The 21,643-nt window shown below is 41.8% G+C and overlaps 1 protein-coding gene across 1 annotated transcript in view; it reads left to right on the top strand.

Annotated features, from left to right (window-relative positions):
- MED13L (mediator complex subunit 13L) overlaps positions 1–21,643 on the top strand; it is a 944,653-nt gene that overhangs the window by 642,087 nt on the left and 280,923 nt on the right. The window contains 3 exon segments of the mRNA XM_053702159.1: positions 111–201; positions 546–766; positions 1,445–1,644. Of these exon segments, the coding sequence (XP_053558134.1) occupies positions 111–201; positions 546–766; positions 1,445–1,644 (512 nt within the window).

Here is a 21,643-nt window from a genome sequence, read left to right as displayed (position 1 = left end):
TGGTGTATACTGTCCCTTTTAAGCACTTTTTCATCAGCAAATGCAAAATTACTTCTGGTTATATGGGACAATTCTTAATATTTCTCTACTGGATTAAAATGTTGTTTTAGGTTGGTTCACCAGGAACTAAAGCAATGAAGGTACCTACAGGAGGGGTTGACGATCGAGGCCTGGGGAAAGATGGAAGAACAGCTGTTCCCAGTGAGTATTGTTAACGCTTCAGCTCATAAGTAAAATAGCAAGTTATATATATATATATATTAGGGCACGGCTCAACAAATTTGTTCAAAATATAGGAGCCGGACCATCAATTTATGAGCCAGAACCTAAATTTAAGGCGCCAGTGGCTCCCTGGTGTCTGGGTTTTTTCAAGTCTTGTAGTAAGGCACTTAACTGTAATCCTCAGCACATTCGGGCACCATGTGTGCAACTTTAAATAAATCATAGTCTTGGAGAATTTACACTGTTACTGTTAAAGGAAAATGCACTTTACAAATATACTTTGTAACTTCTGTATTGATCACCCTTCTGTCCTGATCTTACAGCAGCTGCTGACTTACAAAGGATGTTTCCCACTCCTCCTTCGCTGGAGCAGCATCCTGCTTTCTCCCCCATCATGATGTATAAAGATGGTGTAGGCTCAGAAACAGCAGCAGCTCTTGGTATGATGGAGAGTCCAATGGTCAGTCTTGCCTCCATGCAACATTTGGATTTTAAGATGGAAGTGGAGGAAGGGCTGTGCAGCCCAAAGCCCGAGGAGATCAAGGTAACAGCTGAGCGGCCAGCATGTTTGTAAACTTTTTACTTGCATACGTTGCATCTTAAAGGGACATGAATCACATTTTTTTTTCTTTAATGATTCAGACAGAGCATACAATTCAAAAATAAAAGTTCTCGATATCCTTTTGTTTAAGAAGCAGCAATGTACTTCCCGGAACTAGCTGAACACCTCAAGTGAGCCAAGGACAATATGCATATATTTGTAAACACCAATCAGCAGCTAGCTCCCAGTAGTGTATTGCTGCTCCAGAGTCTACCTATGTATGCTTTTCAACAAAGGATTCCAAGAAAATGATGCAAATTATATAATAGAAGTAGATTGGAAAGTTTTTTTTAAAATTGCATGTTCTGTCTGGATTATAAAAAAAAATGTTGGGTTTTATCTCCCTTTTAGTACTGTCCCCCACATTTAATTTCTTCTCCAAGCGACCTTAAAATTTTAAAGTTCAAATTTGTCTAATATCTTGATATTACCGGATGCTAGTGAAATCTTTGTTCTTGGTTTGTGCATCTGTTGGATCATGATGGTGTGCTGTGCATACATTTTCTTCTGTCCTTTGCCTTTAATGTATTAGCTTGTCGTAAGTTGTTCTGAGTATAGAAACATAAGCTGTGGTATATAAAAGCATTAACAAACTTTGTTTTTCTTGTTTGTTTCTTTCAGGATTTTTCATATGTACACAATGTTCCCACTTGTAAGCCCATTGTTGGTTCCTCCATGTTTGCTCCTTTAAAGTCTTTGCCCAGTCAGTGCCTACTGTCCTTGAAGATACCAGATGCCTGTGTGTACCGGCCATCCTGGGCAGCTCCGCCAAAGATACAGCACCTGCCCCTTGCTGCTACTTTCAGCAGGGATGGCTACATGTGAGTATGTAGACAAAGAGCAAAATGTGACTTTATTCTTGAAAATAAATAAATAAAAAAAAAAAATATTTTTCTTTCATGATTCAGATAGAGCATGTATTTTTAAACAACTTTCTAATTTACTCCTATTATGAATTTTTATTCGTTCTCTTGCTATCTTCTTTTAAAAAGCAGGAATCTAAAGTTTAGGAGCTGTCACATTTTAGCCACCAATTAGCAAGCATAATCCAAGTTCTGAACCAAAAATGGGCCGGCTCCTAAGCTTTACATTACTGCTTTTTAAATAAAGATAGTAAGAGAACAAAGACATTTTGATAATAGTAGTTAATTAGAAAGTTGCTTAAAATTGCATTCTCTATCTGAATCGTTAAAGAAAATTTGGGTTTAGTATCCCTTAAATATAACAGCCACGTTACCAAAAATGTCACACAATCTCCTTGCCTTGTCATCAAACTGGTTGAACAGAGGCTGTCCATTTAATTTCTTCTTTTAAATGATTGATGTTGGCTTATGATAGGGATCATAAGCATTGGAAGAAAGTTCCTGTTTTCTTCTGAATCAGGAAACAGGGTTTTTCTGAAGTACTCTGTTATATATTGAGCATAGGTGCGGAGGCAGAGTGGCTTTTCAGCACTCTTCATCACCAAAAGACGCTGCATTAGGTCTTGGGTGTTCGAGGAATTCCTTTAAAAAAAAAAAATAGCATTTTTGATTTTTCATCAAGGTAGTTGTTGTTTATTCTAGGACACTTTATTGCATAAGCTATTATAAGGCTCATGAAGGATCAATAATACATTTGCCTGACACAGTAGAACATGTCGTTGTTTTTGCACTACTGCTTGTTCTCTTGTGCTAGAACATTCTAGTAATTGTATGTATTGTACAGGTCTAGGTCTTGCACTATAAAACGAATAAATTGGCTCTAAAAAGAACCAAAAGCCGATACCCGCAGCCATATTCAGCATTCGTTTGTATAATATCCACATACCTATATTGTGTTATTGCTCTACAGCTTGAACAGAATTTTGTACTTACCCTACCAATTGGTTAGACACTCAGGCAAGGACATCTGGACCAGGAGTGCCCTGGCAATCCTCAGCTGAACATGCAAATTTCAATGTTCTCCCCAGCAGTGTTAATTTCGTCGACTAAAATACGACTAAAACTAAAATGGAATTTTAGTCAAAAGACTATGACTAAACTAAATCAAAATGGCATTTTAGTCAAAAGACTATGACTAAAACTAAATCAAAATTTGCCGTCAAAATTAACACTTTATGCAATTTGTTATAATCAATCCATATTTAATTACTGCTCTTTTGTAAAAAAAAAAAAAAAAAAAAAAAAAAGTTATCTTCTTGTTTATTTACGAAACTTGTTTTTTTTTTAAATTTTAATATAAATAAAGACATGTTATATACCACAACAGTTAAATCTGTTAAATCTAAATTGCATGTTCAAACCTTAAAGGGACACTGAACCCAAGTTTTTTATTCCGTGATTCAGATAGAGCATGACATTTTAAGCAACTTTCTAATTTACTCCTATTATCAAATTTTCATAATTCTCTTGGTATCTTTATTTGAAATGCAAGAATGTAAGTTTAAATGCCGGCCCATTTTTGGTGAACAACCTAGGTTGTCCTTGCTGATTGGTGGATAAATTCATCCACCAATCAAACTGCTGTCCAGGGTACTGAACCAAGAAAAAAAGGTTTAGATGTCTTTTTTTTCAAATAAAGATATCAAGAGAATGAAGAAACATTGATAATAGGAGTAAATTAGAAAGTTGCTTAAAATTGCATGCTTTATCTGAATCACAAAAGAAAAAATGTGGGTTCAGTGTCCCTTTAATGCCATAAATAAAAACGGGTTAATAAACCTTTACTCCAGGAGTATATAATGAGTTTTGGAAGTTCTAGAGCACTGTTAATTTTGTTGCCGAAACATTTTTGAATTTGTGATCAATTGATTCTTCCTATAGAAATAAGAATAACCCACAAGTATGGGTTTAAGTTATGCTGTGCCTGTGCTAGCTGCAGAAACTTTTTGTTGTGTTGAGTTGTACTTGTTTTAATTATTAACAGAGAACTGTTAAAGTTTTTATATTGGGTAATATGTGCAATGGCGCTACAGCCAATACAGTTTACAGTTTGTTTCTTCTGTTAAGTGTGATCAGTCCACGGGTCATCATTACTTGTGGGATATTAACTGCTCCCCTACAGGAAGTGCAAGAGGATTCACCCAGCAGAGTTGCTATATAGCTCCTCCCCTCTACGTCACCCCCAGTCATTCTCTTGCACCCAACGACTAGATAGGATGTGTGAGAGGACTATGGTGATATATTTAGTTTTTATATCTTCAATCAAAAGTTTGTTATTTTATAATAGCACCGGAGTGTGTTATTCCTTCTCTGGTAGAATTTGAAGAAGAATCTACCTGAGTTTTTCTATGATTTTAGCCGGAGTAGTTAAGATCATATTGCTGTTTCTCTGCCATCTGAGGAGAGGTAAACTTCAGATCAGGGGACAGCAGGCAGATTAATCTGCAAAGAGGTATGTAGCAGTTTATTATTTTCTGACATGGAATTGATGAGAAAATCCTGCCATACCGTTATAATGTAAACTCAGCCTTGAATGCAGTAGATGTAGCTGATATCAGGCTGTCATGTATGTATATTTTACACTTCAGTTTTCTGGGAAATGGTACTTCTCTGGCTTTTAAACTGTATACATAGACTTAACCTATTTTGCAGGGACTTGCAATAGGTTTTAAATGACAATTAATTATTGAGGTAAAACGTTTTTTTGCTGGCATGTAAAAACGTTTTTTTCTCTGAGGTACTGGGTGAAAAAATGTTTTGGGCACTTTTTTTCCACTTGGCAATAGTTTTGATTTAAATTAGAGCAGTTCACTGATCCCTCTCACTGTTATGTGTGTGGGGGAGGGGCCATTTTGGTGCTTTCACTATGCATCAGAAAAACTCAGTCAGAGGTTCATTTTCTTCCTGCATGATCCGGTTCATCTCTACAGAGTTCAGGGATCTCAAGAGTCTTTTTTGAGGGAAGTAATCATTCACAGCAGAGCTGTGCTGATTGTATTGACTGTGATATAAAAAACGTTTATTTGTGTATTTTTTTTCTGCTGCCTGGGTTAGTTATTTGCTGAGGGGAACAATCCTTTGCTAAAACTGTATATTCTGACAAAGATTGATGCTATAACTTAATTATTTTATCTGTTATAATATTTTCTGTGCTTCTTAAAGGCACAGTTCGTTTTCATATTATTTGTAAATTACTTTGAAAAGTATTTCCAAGTTGCTGTTTATTTGCTAGTGTGTTAAACATGTCTGATTCAGAGGAATATCTCTGTGCTATATGTGTTAATGCCAAAGTGGAGCCCAATAGAAATTTATGTACTAAATGTATTGATGCTACTTTAAAAAATAGTCAATCTGTACAAATTGAACATATTTCACCAAACAACGAGGGGAGAGTTATGCCGACTAACTCGCCTCACGTGTCAGTACCTGCATCTCCCGCTCAGGAGGTGCGTGATATTGTAGCGCCGAGTGCATCTAGGCGGCCATTACAAATCACATTACAAGATATGGCTACTGTTATGACTGAAGTTTTGGCTAAACTACCAGAACTAAGAGGTAAACGTGATCACTCTGGGATGAGAACAGAGTGCGCTGATAATGCAAGGGCCATGTCTGATACTGCGTCACAGTTTGCAGAACGTGAAGGCGGAGAGCTTCATTCTGTGGGTGACGGTTCTGATCCAAATAAACTGGACTCAGACATTTCAAATTTTAAATTTAAGCTTGAGAACCTCCGTGTGTTACTAGGGGAGGTATTAGCGGCTCTGAATGATTGTAACACAGTTGCAATCCCAGAAAAAAATGTGTAGGTTGGATAAATATTTTGCGGTACCGACGAGTACTGACGTTTTTCCTATACCTAAGAGACTTACTGACATTGTTACTAAGGAGTGGGATAGACCCGGTGTGCCTTTCTCACCCCCTCCTATATTCAGAAAAATGTTTCCAATAGACGCCGCCACACGGGACTTATGGCAAATGGTCCCTAAGGTGGAGGGAGCAGTTTCTACTTTAGCTAAGCGTACCACTATCCCAGTGGAGGATAGCTGTGCTTTTTCAGATCCAATGGATAAAAAATTAGAGGGTTACCTTAAGAAAATGTTTGTTCAACAAGGGTTTATATTGCAACCTCTTGCATGTATTGCGCCTGTCACGGCTGCAGCAGCATTTTGGTTTGAGTCTCTGGAAGAGACACTTCAATCATCCACACTAGATGACATCACACACAAACTTAAATTCCTTAAGTTAGCTAATTCATTTATTTCAGATGTCGTAGTACATTTAACTAAACTTGCGGCTAAAAATTCAGGATTCGCCATTCAGGCACGCAGAGCTCTGTGGCTAAAATCCTGGTCAGCTGATGTTACATCTAAATCTAAATTGCTTAATATTCCTTTCAAAGGGCAGACCTTATTCGGGCCCGGCTTGAAAGAGATTATTGATGACATTACAGGAGGTAAAGGTCATGCCCTGCCTCAGGACAAGGCCAAAGCCAAGGCTAGACAGTCCAATTTTCGTTCCTTTCGTAATTTCAAAGCAGGAGCAGCATCAACTTCCTCTGCACCAAAACAGGAAGGAGCTGTTGCTCGCTACAGACAAGGCTGGAAACCTAACCAGTCCTGGAACAGGGGCAAACAGGCCAGAAAACCTGCTGCTGCCCCTAAGACAGCATGAATTGAGGGCCCCCGATCCGGGACCGGATCTAGTGGGGGGCAGACTTTCCCTCTTCGCCCAGGCTTGGGCAAGAGATGTTCAGGATCCCTGGGCGTTAGAGATCATATCTCAGGGATACCTTCTGGACTTCAAATCCTCTCCCCCAAGAGGGAGATTTCATCTGTCAAGGTTGTCAACAAACCTAACAAAGAAGGAAGCGTTTCTACGCTGCGTACAAGATCTTTTATTAATGGGAGTGATCCATCCAGTTCCGCGGTTGGAACAAGGACAAGGGTTTTACTCAAATCTGTTTGTAGTTCCCAAAAAGAGGGAACCTTCAGGCCAATCTTGGATTTAAAGATCCTAAACAAATAACTAAGAGTTCCATCGTTCAAGATGGAAACTATTCGAACAATTTTGCCCATGATCCAAGAGGGTCAGTACTTGACCACAGTGGATTTAAAGGATGCTTACCTTCACATACCGATTCACAGAAGTCATTACCGGTATCTAAGGTTTGCCTTTTTAGACAGGCATTACCAGTTTGTAGCTCTTCCATTCGGACTGGCTACGGCTCCAAGAATCTTCACAAAGGTTCTGGGCACTCTTCTGGCGGTACTAAGACCGCGAGGAATTTCAGTAGCTCCGTACTTAGACGACATACTGATACAAGCTTCAAGCTTTCAAACTGCCAAATCTCATACAGAGATAGTACTGGCATTTCTAAGGTCGCATGGATGGAAAGTGAACGAAGAGAAAAGTTCTCTCTTTCCACTCACAAGAGTTCCCTTCCTGGGGACTCTGATAGATTCTGTAGAAATGAAGATTTACCTGACAGAGGACAGGTTAACAAAACTTCAAAATGCATGCCGTGTCCTTCATTCCATTCAAGAGACCAGAAATTCTCTTCTATGGTGGCTTTATCGGCCACATCTGTCCAGGGGAATGCCATTCAGCAGGCCAGACTGGTCAATTGTAACAACAGACGCCAGCCTACTAGGTTGGGGCGCTGTCTGGAATTCTCTGAAGGCTCAGGGACTATGGAATCAGGAGGAGAGTCTTCTTCCAATAAACATTCTGGAATTGAGAGCAGTCCTCAATGCTCTTCTGGCTTGGCCCCAGTTAGCAACTCGGGGGTTCATCAGGTTCCAGTCGGACAACATCACGACTGTAGCTTATATCAACCATCAGGGAGGGACAAGAAGCTCCCTAGCAATGATGGAAGTATCGAAGATAATTCGCTGGGCAGAGTCTCACTCTTGCCACCTGTCTGCAATCCACATCCCGGGAGTGGAGAACTGGGAGGCGGATTTCTTAAGTCGTCAGACTTTTCATCCGGGGGAGTGGGAACTTCATCCAGAGGTCTTTGCCCAAATACTTCCACGTTGGGGCAAACCAGAGATAGATCTCATGGCGTCTCGACAGAACGCCAAGCTTCCGCGCTACGGGTCCAGATCCAGGGATCCGGGAGCGGTCCTGATAGATGCCTTGACAGCACCATGGACCTTCAGGATGGCTTATGTGTTTCCACCTTTCCCGATGCTTCCTCGATTGATTGCCAGAATCAAACAGGAGAAAGCATCAGTGATTCTAATTGCGCCTGCATGGCCACGCAGGACTTGGTATACAGATCTGGTGGACATGTCATTCTGTCCACCTTGGTCGTTACCTCTGAAACAGGACCTTCTGATTCAGGGTCCTTTCAAACATCAAAATCTAACTTCTCTGAAGCTGACTGCTTGGAAATTGAACGCTTGATCTTATCAAAGCGTGGTTTTTCTGAGTCAGTTATTGATACCTTAATACAGGCTAGGAAGCCTGTCACCAGAAAGATTTACCATAAAATATGGCGTAAATACCTATATTGGTGCGAATCCAAAGGTTACTCTTGGAGTAAGGTTAGGATTCCTAGGATATTGTCTTTTCTACAAGAAGGTTTAGAAAAGGGGTTATCCGCTAGTTCCTTAAAGGGACAGATCTCAGCTCTGTCCATTCTGTTACACAAGCGTCTGTCAGAAGTTCCAGACGTTCAGGCTTTTTGTCAGGCTTTGGCCAGGATTAAACCTGTGTTTAAAGCTGTGGCTCCACCATGGAGTTTAAACCTTGTTCTTAACGTTTTACAGGGTGTTCCGTTTGAACCCCTTCATTCCATTGATATAAAGTTGTTATCTTGGAAAGTTCTATTTTTAATGGCTATTTCCTCGGCTCGAAGAGTCTCTGAGTTATCAGCCTTACATTGTGATTCTCCTTATTTGATTTTTCACTCGGATAAGGTAGTTCTGCGTACTAAGCCTGGGTTCTTACCTAAGGTAGTCACTAACAGGAATATCAATCAGGAGATTGTTGTTCCATCCTTGTGCCCAAATCCTTCTTCGAGGAAGGAACGTCTTTTGCACAATCTGGATGTAGTTCGTGCCCTTAAATTTTATTTACAGGCAACTAAAGATTTTCGACAAACGTCTTCCCTGTTTGTCGTTTACTCTGGTCAGAGGAGAGGTCAAAAAGCTTCTGCTACCTCTCTCTCTTTTTGGCTTCGTAGCATAATTCGTTTAGCTTATGAGACTGCTGGACAGCAGCCTCCTGAAAGAATTACAGCTCATTCCACTAGAGCTGTGGCTTCCACTTGGGCCTTTAAGAATGAGGCCTCTGTTGAACAGATTTGCAAGGCTGCAACTTGGTCTTCGCTTCATACTTTTTCCAAATTTTACAAATTTGACACTTTTGCTTCCTCGGAGGCTATTTTTGGGAGAAAGGTTCTTCAGGCAGTGGTTCCTTCTGTATAAAGAGCCTGCCTATCCCTCCCGTCATCCGTGTACTTTTGCTTTGGTATTGGTATCCCACAAGTAATGATGACCCGTGGACTGATCACACTTAACAGAAGAAAACATAATTTATGCTTACCTGATAAATTCCTTTCTTCTGTAGTGTGATCAGTCCACGGCCCGCCCTGTTTTTTAAGGCAGGTAAATATTTTTTAAATTATACTCCAGTCACCACTACACCCTTGGCTTCTCCTTTCTCGTTGGTCCTTGGTCGAATGACTGGAGGTGACGTAGAGGGGAGGAGCTATATAGCAACTCTGCTGGGTGAATCCTCTTGCACTTCCTGTAGGGGAGCAGTTAATATCCCACAAGTAATGATGACCCGTGGACTGATCACACTACAGAAGAAAGGAATTTATCAGGTAAGCATAAATTATGTTTTTTTTATATTTTGAAGTTGCACTTCTGTTTGTCTAGCTAGAGAGATGTGGTGAATTAATGTAGTTTATCTTCAATCAAAAGTTTATTATTTTCAAATGGTACCAGAGTTGTACTATTTTGGCTTCAGGCAGAAAGTTGAAGAAGAGTCTGTCTGAAGTTTTTTGATGATCTTAGCAGTTTGTAACTAAGGTCCACTACTGTTCTCACACATAACTGAAGAGATGGGTAACTTCAGCTGGGGGAATAGCGTACAGGGTTTCCTGCTCTGAGGTATGTGCAGTTTTAAATTTTTCTAGAGAGATGATAAAGCTAGAAAATGCTGACAGTACCTGATTTATTTAAGGTAAGCCTGATTACAGTGATTTAATAACGACTGGTATCATGCTTGCTGTAAAGGGTAATATTTCTCCAACATAGGTGTGTCCGGTCCACGGCGTCATCCTTACTTGTGGGATATTCTCTTCCCCAACAGGAAATGGCAAAGAGCCCAGCAAAGCTGGTCACATGATCCCTCCTAGGCTCCGCCTACCCCAGTCATTCTCTTTGCCGTTGTACAGGCAACATCTCCACGGAGATGGCTTAGAGTTTTTTAGTGTTTAACTGTAGTTTTTATTATTCAATCAAGAGTTTGTTATTTTGAAATAGTGCTGGTATGTACTATTTACTCAGAAACAGAAAAGAGATGAAGATTTCTGTTTGTATGAGGAAAATGATTTTAGCAACCGTAACTAAAATCCATGGCTGTTCCACACAGGACTGTTGAGAGCAATTAACTTCAGTTGGGGGAACAGTGTGCAGTCTCTTGCTGCTTGAGGTATGACACATTCTAACAAGACGATGTAATTCTGGAAGCTGTCATTTTCCCTATGGGATCCGGTAAGCCATGTTTATTACGATCGTAAATAAGGGCTTCACAAGGGCTTATTAAGACTGTAGACTTTTTCTGGGCTAAATCGATTCATTATTAACACATATTTAGCCTTGAGGAATCATTTTATCTGGGTATTTTGATATAATAATATCGGCAGGCACTGTATTAGACACCTTATTCCTTAGGGGCTTTCCCAAAGCATAAGCAGAGCCTCATTTTCGCGCCGGTGTGGCGCACTTGTTTTTGAGAGGCATGGCATGCAGTCGCATGTGAGAGGAGCTCTGATACTTAGAAAAGACTTTCTGAAGGCGTCATTTGGTATCGTATTCCCCTTTGGGCTTGGTTGGGTCTCAGCAAAGCAGATACCAGGGACTGTAAAGGGGTTAAAGTTTAAAACGGCTCCGGTTCCGTTATTTTAAGGGTTAAAGCTTCCAAATTTGGTGTGCAATACTTTTAAGGCTTTAAGACACTGTGGTGAAAATTTGATAAATTTTGAACAATTCCTTCATGTTTTTTCGCAATTGCAGTAATAAAGTGTGTTCAGTTTAAAATTTAAAGTGACAGTAACGGTTTTATTTTAAAACGTTTTTGTACTTTGTTATCAAGTTTATGCCTGTTTAACATGTCTGAACTACCAGATAGACTGTGTTCTGAATGTGGGGAAGCCAGAATTCCTATTCATTTAAATAAATGTGATTTATGTGATAATGACAATGATGCCCAAGATGATTCCTCAAGTGAGGGGAGTAAGCATGGTACTGCATCATTCCCTCCTCGTCTACACGAGTCTTGCCCACTCAGGAGGCCCCTAGTACATCTAGCGCGCCAATACTCCTTACTATGCAACAATTAACGGCTGTAATGGATAATTCTGTCAAAAACATTTTAGCCAAAATAAACACTTGTCAGCGTAAGCGCGGCTGCTCTGTTTTAGATACTGAAGAGCATGACGACGCTGATATTAATATCTCTGAAGGGCCCCTAACCCAGTCTGATGGGGCCAGGGAGGTTTTGTCTGAGGGAGAAATTACTGATTCAGGGAACATTTCTCAACAGGCTGAACCTGATGTGATTGCATTTAAATTTAAGTTGGAACATCTCCGCATTCTGCTTAAGGAGGTATTATCCACTCTGGATGATTGTGACAAGTTGGTCATCCCAGAGAAACTATGTAAAATGGACAAGTTCCTAGAGGTGCCGGGGCTCCCAGAAGCTTTTCCTATACCCAAGCGGGTGGCGGACATTGTTAATAAAGAATGGGAGAGGCCAGGTATTCCTTTCGTCCCTCCCCCCATATTTAAAAAATTGTTTCCTATGGTCGACCCCAGAAAGGACTTATGGCAGACAGTCCCCAAGGTCGAGGGAGCGGTTTCCACTTTAAACAAACGCACCACTATACCCATAGAGGATAGTTGTGCTTTCAAAGATCCTATGGATAAAAAATTAGAAGGTTTGCTTAAAAAGATGTTTGTTCAGCAGGGTTACCTTCTACAACCAATTTCATGCATTATCCCTGTCGCTACAGCCGCATGTTTCTGGTTCGATGAGCTGATAAAGGCGGTCGATAGTGATTCTCCTCCTTATGAGGAGATTATGGACAGAATCAATGCTCTCAAATTGGCTAATTCTTTCACCCTCGACGCCACTTTGCAATTGGCTAGGTTAGCGGCTAAGAATTCTGGGTTTGCTATTGTGGCGCGCAGAGCGCTTTGGTTGAAATCTTGGTCGGCTGATGCGTCTTCCAAGAACAAGCTACTTAACATTCCTTTCAAGGGGAAAACGCTGTTTGGCCCTGACTTGAAAGAGATTATCTCTGATATCACTGGGGGTAAGGGCCACGCCCTTCCTCAGGATCGGCCTTTCAAGGCAAAAAATAAACCTAATTTTCGTCCCTTTCGTAGAAACGGACCAGCCCAAGGTGCTACGTCCTCTAAGCAAGAGGGTAATACTTCTCAAGCCAAGCCAGCTTGGAGACCAATGCAAGGCTGGAACAAAGGAAAGCAGGCCAAGAAACCTGCCACTGCTACCAAGACTGCATGAAATGTTGGCCCCCGATCCGGGACCGGATCTGGTGGGGGGCAGACTCTCTCTCTTCGCTCAGGCTTGGGCAAGAGATGTTCTGGATCCTTGGGCGCTAGAAATAGTCTCCCAAGGTTATCTTCTGGAATTCAAGGGACTTCCCCCAAGGGGGAGGTTCCACAGGTCTCAGTTGTCTTCAGACCACATAAAAAGACAGGCATTCTTACATTGTGTAGAAGACCTGTTAAAAATGGGAGTGATTCATCCTGTTCCATTAAGAGAACAAGGGATGGGGTTCTACTCCAATCTGTTCATAGTTCCCAAAAAAGAGGGAACGTTCAGACCAATCTTAGATCTCAAGATCTTAAACAAGTTTCTCAAGGTTCCATCGTTCAAGATGGAAACCATTCGAACTATTCTTCCTTCCATCCAGGAAGGTCAATTCATGACCACGGTGGATTTAAAGGATGCGTATCTACATATTCCTATCCACAAGGAACATCATCGGTTCCTAAGGTTCGCATTCCTGGACAAACATTACCAGTTCGTGGCGCTTCCTTTCGGATTAGCCACTGCTCCAAGGATTTTCACAAAGGTACTAGGGTCCCTTCTAGCTGTGCTAAGACCAAGGGGCATTGCTGTAGTACCTTACTTGGACGACATTTTGATTCAAGCGTCGTCCCTTCCTCAAGCAAAGGCTCACACGGACATCGTCCTGGCCTTTCTCAGATCTCACGGATGGAAAGTGAACGTGGAAAAGAGTTCTCTATCCCCGTCAACAAGGGTTCCCTTCTTGGGAACAATTATAGACTCCTTAGAAATGAGGATTTTTCTAACAGAGGCCAGAAAAACAAAACTTCTAGACTCTTGTCGGATACTTCATTCCGTTCCTCTTCCTTCCATAGCTCAGTGCATGGAAGTGATCGGGTTGATGGTAGCGGCAATGGACATAGTTCCTTTTGCGCGCATTCATCTAAGACCATTACAACTGTGCATGCTCAGTCAGTGGAATGGGGACTATACAGACTTGTCTCCGAAGATACAAGTAAATCAGAGGACCAGAGACTCACTCCGTTGGTGGCTGTCCCTGGACAACCTGTCACAAGGGATGACATTCCGCAGACCAGAGTGGGTCATTGTCACGACCGACGCCAGTCTGATGGGCTGGGGCGCGGTCTGGGGATCCCTGAAAGCTCAGGGTCTTTGGTCTCGGGAAGAATCTCTTCTACCGATAAATATTCTGGAACTGAGAGCGATATTCAATGCTCTCAAGGCTTGGCCTCAGCTAGCGAGGGCCAAGTTCATACGGTTTCAATCAGACAACATGACAACTGTTGCGTACATCAACCATCAGGGGGGAACAAGGAGTTCCCTAGCGATGGAAGAAGTGACCAAAATCATTCTATGGGCGGAGTCTCACTCCTGCCACCTGTCTGCTATCCACATCCCAGGAGTGGAAAATTGGGAAGCGGATTTTCTGAGTCGTCAGACATTGCATCCGGGGGAGTGGGAACTCCATCCGGAAATCTTTGCCCAAGTCACTCAGCTGTGGGGCATTCCAGACATGGATCTGATGGCCTCTCGTCAGAACTTCAAAGTTCCTTGCTACGGGTCCAGATCCAGGGATCCCAAGGCGGCTCTAGTGGATGCACTAGTAGCACCTTGGACCTTCAAACTAGCTTATGTGTTCCCGCCCTTTCCTCTCATCCCCAGGCTGGTAGCCAGGATCAATCAGGAGAGGGCGTCGGTGATCTTGATAGCTCCTGCGTGGCCACGCAGGACTTGGTATGCAGATCTGGTGAATATGTCATCGGCTCCACCTTGGAAGCTACCTTTGAGACGAGACCTTCTTGCTCAGGGTCCGTTCGAACATCCGAATCTGGTTTCACTCCAGCTGACTGCTTGGAGATTGAACGCTTTATTTTATCGAAGCGAGGGTTCTCAGATTCTGTTATCGATACTCTTGTTCAGGCCAGAAAGCCTGTAACTAGAAAGATTTACCACAAAATTTGGAAAAAATATATCTGTTGGTGTGAATCTAAAGGATTCCCTTGGGACAAGGTTAAGATTCCTAGGATCCTATCCTTCCTTCAAGAAGGATTGGAAAAAGGATTATCTGCAAGTTCCCTGAAGGGACAGATTTCTGCCTTGTCGGTGTTACTTCACAAAAAACTGGCTGCTGTGCCAGATGTTCAAGCTTTTGTTCAGGCTCTGGTTAGAATTAAGCCTGTTTACAAACCTTTGACTCCTCCTTGGAGTCTCAATTTAGTTCTTTCAGTTCTTCAGGGGGTTCCGTTTGAACCCTTGCATTCCGTTGATATTAAATTATTATCTTGGAAAGTTTTGTTTTTAGTTGCAATTTCTTCTGCCAGAAGAGTTTCAGAATTATCTGCTCTGCAGTGTTCTCCTCCTTATCTGGTGTTCCATGCAGATAAGGTGGTTTTACGTACTAAACCTGGTTTTCTTCCAAAAGTTGTTTCTAACAAAAACATTAACCAGGAGATTATCGTACCTTCTCTGTGTCCGAAACCAGTTTCAAAGAAGGAACGTTTGTTGCACAATTTGGATGTTGTTCGCGCTCTAAAATTCTATTTAGATGCTACAAAGGATTTTAGACAAACATCTTCCTTGTTTGTTGTTTATTCCGGTAAAAGGAGAGGTCAAAAAGCAACTTCTACCTCTCTCTCTTTTTGGATTAAAAGCATCATCAGATTGGCTTACGAGACTGCCGGACGGCAGCCTCCCGAAAGAATCACAGCTCATTCCACTAGGGCTGTGGCTTCCACATGGGCCTTCAAGAACGAGGCTTCTGTTGATCAGATATGTAGGGCAGCGACTTGGTCTTCACTGCACACTTTTACCAAATTTTACAAGTTTGATACTTTTGCTTCTTCTGAGGCTATTTTTGGGAGAAAGGTTTTGCAAGCCGTGGTGCCTTCCATTTAGGTGACCTGATTTGCTCCCTCCCTTCATCCGTGTCCTAAAGCTTTGGTATTGGTTCCCACAAGTAAGGATGACGCCGTGGACCGGACACACCTATGTTGGAGAAAACAGAATTTATGTTTACCTGATAAATTACTTTCTCCAACGGTGTGTCCGGTCCACGGCCCGCCCTGGTTTTTTAATCAGGTCTGATAATTTATTTTCTTTAACTACAGTCACCACGGTACCATATGGTTTCTCCTATGCAAATATTCCTCCTTAACGTCGGTCGAATGACTGGGGTAGGCGGAGCCTAGGAGGGATCATGTGACCAGCTTTGCTGGGCTCTTTGCCATTTCCTGTTGGGGAAGAGAATATCCCACAAGTAAGGATGACGCCGTGGACCGGACACACCGTTGGAGAAAGTAATTTATCAGGTAAACATAAATTCTGTTTTTTGTTATTTACTCTAATTACTTAATAGATATAACGTTTGCTTGATGTATATAAACGTTTACTACAAATGGTGATAAAACTTTATTCTGGGGCCCAGTTTTTCCACATGGCTGACTAGATTTTGCCTAGGGATAGTTTTTTAAGGCCCTCTCACTGTGAGTACATGTTGGGAGGGGCCTATTTTCGCGCCTTAATTGCGCAGTAGTTTTTGCAGCTTGAGACATCCAGCTTCCCTGAAGGTGTCCCCTGTCATATAGGACCCCTCTACAGGGTTTTTGTGCCTTCCAAAGTCGTCGTATGGGCAGGTAGGAGCCACAGTAGAGCTGTGGCAGTTGGTTGTGACTGTTTAAAAACGGCTATATCGTTTTTTTGATCCGGTTTTGAAACTAAGGGGTTAATCATCCATTTGCAAGTGGGTGCAATGCTATTTCAGTCTATTATACACACTGTAAAAATTTCGTAGAATTTACTGCTTTTTTCACTGTTTTAGCAGTTTATGTGATTGTTTTTTTTCTCTTAAAGGCACAGTACCGTTTTTATTTTTTGCTTGTTCACAGTTATTAAAGTGTTTTCCAAGCTTGCTGGTCTCATTACTAGTCTGTTTAAACATGTCTGACATAGAGGAAACTCATTGTTCATTATCTTTAGAAGCCATTGTGGAACCCCCTCTTAGAATGTGTACCAAATGCACTGATTTTACTATAGATTACAAAGACCATATTCTGGCTTTAAAAAATTTATCACCAGAAGAAATTGACAAGGAGGAAGTTATGCCGTCTAACTCTTCCCACGTGTCAGAACCTATAACGCCCGCTCAGGGGACGCCAAGTACATCTAGCGCGCCCATTGCATATACCTTACAAGATATGGCGGCAGTTATGAATCATACCCTTACAGAGGTATTATCTAAACTGCCAGGATTGCAAGGAAAGCGAGACAGCTCTGGGACTAGAATAAATACAGAGCACTCTGACGCTTTAGTGGCTATGTCTGATACACCTTTACAATGTACTGAAGCAGGCTAATTTCTCTGCGTCTGACTGCTTGGAGATTGAACGCTTGATTTTATCAAAGCATGGTTTTTCCGAGTCGGTCATTGATACCTTAATTCAGGCTTGAAAGCCTGTCATCAGGAAAATCTATCATAAGATATGGTGTAAATATCTTCATTGGTGTGAATCCAAGGGTTACCCATGGAGTAAGGTTAGGATTCCTAGGATGTTATCCTTTCTCCAAGAAGGATTGGATAAGGGATTGTCAGCTAGTTCCTTAAAGGGACAGATTTCTGCTCTGTCTATTCTATTGCACAAACGTCTGGCTGAGGTTCCAGACGTTCAGGCGTTTTGTCAGGCTTTAGTTAGAATCAAGCCTGTGTTTAAACCTGTCGCTCCGCCATGGAGTTTAAATTTAGTTCTTAAAGTTCTTCAAGGGGTTCCGTTTGAACCTTTGCATTCCATAGATATTAAACTTTTATCTTGGAAAGTTCTGTTTTTAGTAGCTATCTCCTCAGCTTGAAGAGTTTCGGAGTTATCTGCTTTACAGTGTGATTCCCCTTATCTGATTTTCCGTGCAGATAAGGTAGTTTTACGTACCAAACCTGGTTTTCTTCCTAAGGTGGTATCTAATAAGAATATCAATCAGGAGATTGTTGTTCCTTCACTATGTCCTAATCCTTCTTCAAAGAAGGAACGTCTATTACACAATCTTGATGTGGTTCGTGCTTTAAAGTTTTATTTACAAGCTGCGAAGGATTTTCGTCAAACATCTGCTTTGTTTGTGGTCTACTCTGGACAGAGGAGAGGCCAAAAGGCTTCGGCAACTTCTCTTTCTTTTTGGCTAAGAAGTATAATCCGCTTGGCTTATGAGACTGCTGGCCAGCAGCCTCCTGAAAGAATTACAGCTCATTCTACTAGAGCAGTAGCTTCCACGTTAGCTTTTAAACATGAGGCCTCTGTTGAACAGATTTGTAAGGTGGCGACTTGGTCTTCGCTTCATACCTTTTCTAAATTCTACAAATTCGATACTTTTGCTTCCTCGGAGGCTATTTTTGGGAGAAAGGTCTTACAGGCAGTGGTGCCCTCCGTTTAAGCGCCTGCCTTGTCCCTCCAGTCATCCGTGTCCTATAGCTTTGGTATTGGTATCCCACAAGTAATGGATGAATCCGTGGACTGGATACACCTTACAAGAGAAAACAAAATTTATGCTTACCTGATAAATTTATTTCTCTTGTGGTGTATCCAGTCCACGGCCCGCCCTGTCATTTTAAGGCAGGTGTTATTTATTTTTAAACTACAGTCACCACTGCACCCTATAGTTTCTCCTTTCTCTTGCTTGTCTTCGGTCGAATGACTGGGGGTGGCAGTTAGGGGAGGAGCTATATAGATAGCTCTGCTGTGGGTGATCCTCTTGCAGCTTCCTGTTGGAAAGGAGAATATCCCACAAGTAATGGATGAATACGTGGACTGGATACACCACAAGAAAAATAAATTTATCAGGTAAGCATACATTTTGTTATAATTTTATCTCCCCCACTCCCCACTTGGATTTCTTTGGCTTGCTATGTTCACATAGCTAGTCAATAGCCTATATTTAAGTGTTGAAACATTCAGTATAGGCAGTTATATCACAGACAAAATCAGCAAACAACTTTCCAAGTTACTTCTATTTAATTTGCTTCCTTCTGTTATCATTTGCTGAAAGGTTTACCTAGGAATGCTCAGGAGCAGCAAAGAACCTAGGTTCTAGATGCTGATTGGTGGCTGCAGATATGTGATTGATTGTTATTGGCTCACTCGAGTTCCGTTAGAAACCAGTAGTGCATAGATGCTCCTTCAACAAATGATATCAAGAGAATGAAACAAATTAGATAATAGAAGTAAATTAGGAAGTTGTTTAAAATTGTATTCTCTATCTCAATCATGAAAGAAAATATTTGTAACATCACTCGACTGAAAATGTTTTCTATGGAAAACACTCGATGTGCTGTCCAGATTGTGGCAGCTGTCTTGCTCATCTTCACACCAGTAGTAAATTGAGTCAACCAACCCCACTTGTGGGGTTTAAACACAGTTTTTCTTATTAAAACGGAGAGTGTCCACAGCTGCATTCATTACTTTTGGGAAATACAGAAACTGGCCACCAGGAGGAGGTAAAGACATCCAAGCCAAAGGCTTAAATATCTCCCCCACTTCCCTCATTCCCTCTCTTATTGGTAGTACTCTTCGAGATGGGACTGGAGTTTTAAGTAGTCCTGTCAGTCTCTCAGTGAGAGCATGGATGAAAGTTATTCCGGAGATGCATGGAGAGACTTTCTGCGGAGCTATCCCGACTCATATTATCTATTATCTGTCAATCTTGAAGGAAGGTGTTACTGTTCCACGGCATAGATTCCGGTAAGGTTGTTTTATTTTCCTTTTCCTTGTGGGAATATAATGTAATGATAGAAGACAGGGTCTCAGTGGGACTCCTTTATCTTTATGGAATCAAGGGTTAATATCTCCTGAGGGGGGTTATTGAACAGTGGGGGACTTTAATCATGTTTGTTATGTGATTCTGTCTTCTTATGTGTATAGATGTTGGGGCTCATGGCTATTATGGAACGTACAAGTTTTTCCTAGTTGCACAGTTCTTGTGGACTGGCAAGCTTTTCCTTTGGCCTGCATGTTGCACCTTGTGACAGGGCGTGGTCACTTTTTCGTTCTCCATTTCCGTATTCCTGAAAGAGTGTTGGTGGAGAGGGTCTGTTTCTCTACTTGTCTGGGTCATAGGAGATGGCGAGTGCCCCAGCCATTGGGGGTGTAAGGTGTCAAGTTATGGACAATTCTGATTTTTTTGGAGAAGGATTTCTCTGACTCAGATTCTGTTACCTGCGTAGATTGTGTGGATGCCCTGGTATTTCAGCCCTTTCAATCATGTTCCGTATGACGTAATAGAGTGCTCTCTTCTCCCAATGGGGTGAGGTTAGAGACCGTTGAGCTGTTCGCCTCTGTGGATCCTGTGTCCCGTGAGATGCGTTCCCTAGAATCTTCTGTTCCTACACAGGTAGTTGTCCCAAATACGGTTACCCCTTCTTCTGAAAGAGGTTTGTTTCCACCTGAGGTTTCTGCACGGTTTCGCATGGCCATATCTTTGGCGCACTTGCATCTTCCTGATTGCAAGCGAAGAGCTCACCCATGTCCTCTTAACGTGGGTGCGTCAGGTGAGAGATCAATTATATTGGGTCTTTCCTCTGGGGAAGCGGTTCCCTCTGAGGCTTCAGGGTCGGGGCCTTCAGATGCCCCTCTGGAGGTGAGTTTTGCCTATAGATTCATACTGGCACGCCTGCGTGTACTGCTGAGGCATGTGTTGGCGGCATTGGAGGATTCCAGTTCTGATTTCTCAGCAGATCCTCAGTCTTCTGAATCAGATGGCGAACAACGCTAGACTAGTGGAGGGATGGAGATCCTACTCCTGGTCGTCTCTTGTTTGTGTATCTAATCCCAGTTCTGAGCTCTTGAGGAATTTGTTCTGACAGACTGGCCTTGTTCGTTTTTCCATTCCTTTTTGGTACTTACCTGCGGGTGCTGTCTACTTTCTTTTGATCCGGTTAGGATGTGTGTTATTTCTTATTTTATTATATTTATAGAGCTTGAGACTGTTGTAGACTTTTCCTTTTAGGAAATGTTTTTCTTCTCTGGGATTTTGATACTGGCAATTTGATGGTCCAGATAGATGTTGCTTCCAGCGGAAGTTAAAAAAAAAATAAAAAAAAAAATTTAAGAGACCATGTGTAAGCCTCAGAGCTTATTTCTCTATTGTTTGTCTGTTTGTTTAGTCAAGCCGTGCTGGGGTTTAGAACTTTAAGTTGGCCCTTGAACAGGCTGGTTCTGGTTGGGTACTAGTTCACTCTGTTCTTTTGAGGTTTATATCGCACGTTGTATTCTTAACAGCTGGTCCTGTTTGGGTACTAAGTTTGCTTACTTCTTGTTAAGAGATTTTCTGTTTTCTACAAGCTATAGGAGGCCCTTCTACCCTAGATGTCAGGCTGTTTCTAGTTTATTGCATCTGGGTGAGGGGGGGCATCAAATGTTTGCTTCGTACTCAATCCTAAGTGTCTTGTCCCTGCATAGTTAGCTGGGATTGCGAATCCTCCTATGGCAGTATATTTGTAGTTCCTGAGGTCCTTTGGACAGTAGCTAGAGTTCCCTCTTCTGAGGGGGGGGGGGGGGAGAATCGGATGACTTCATTGAAATCTTCAGTACCTGGTGTAGGTGGTGATTCATTTTCCCCTCTATTGGTACTCTATTGTGTATTGAATTGTCCTATTTTGGCTCCGATCTCTTTAGGCAGTGTTTCTCTTCTTCGAGGATTGCTGTATTTTACGCTTCCCCTTGCCTTTTGGGGTAAGGACTTCCTGTCATCTGGTTGAGGAAAACCGGTTCTTAGGAACCGTTTTTTTTCTTGCAGTATCCTCTTTTTGATCCTATATACTAGGGGATCTAGGGGATTGTTATGCAGTCTATTTTGCCTGATAGGATTTTTAGGATGCTCGTTCGTTCGTCAATCCCTTGAGCTTTGGTTTTTTTTCCGGGGTCGAACCAGACTGTATCTTTAGAGATTCATATTCTCTCAAACAGGTATCCATTTCTTAGGTTTGAGTTCTGATCTCTCTTGGGTCCAAAGCAAAATTGGTGATAAAAGTAAATTGGAAAATTGTTTAAAATGACATGCTCTATCTGAATCATGAAAGTTTTTTTTGGCCTAGACTGTCCCTTTAAGACCCCATGGGGGCTTG

Source organism: Bombina bombina, chromosome 2 (genome assembly GCF_027579735.1).
Source record: "Bombina bombina isolate aBomBom1 chromosome 2, aBomBom1.pri, whole genome shotgun sequence".
Lineage (NCBI taxonomy): Eukaryota > Metazoa > Chordata > Amphibia > Anura > Bombinatoridae > Bombina > Bombina bombina.
This window is presented reverse-complemented; position numbering and strand designations above follow the sequence as displayed.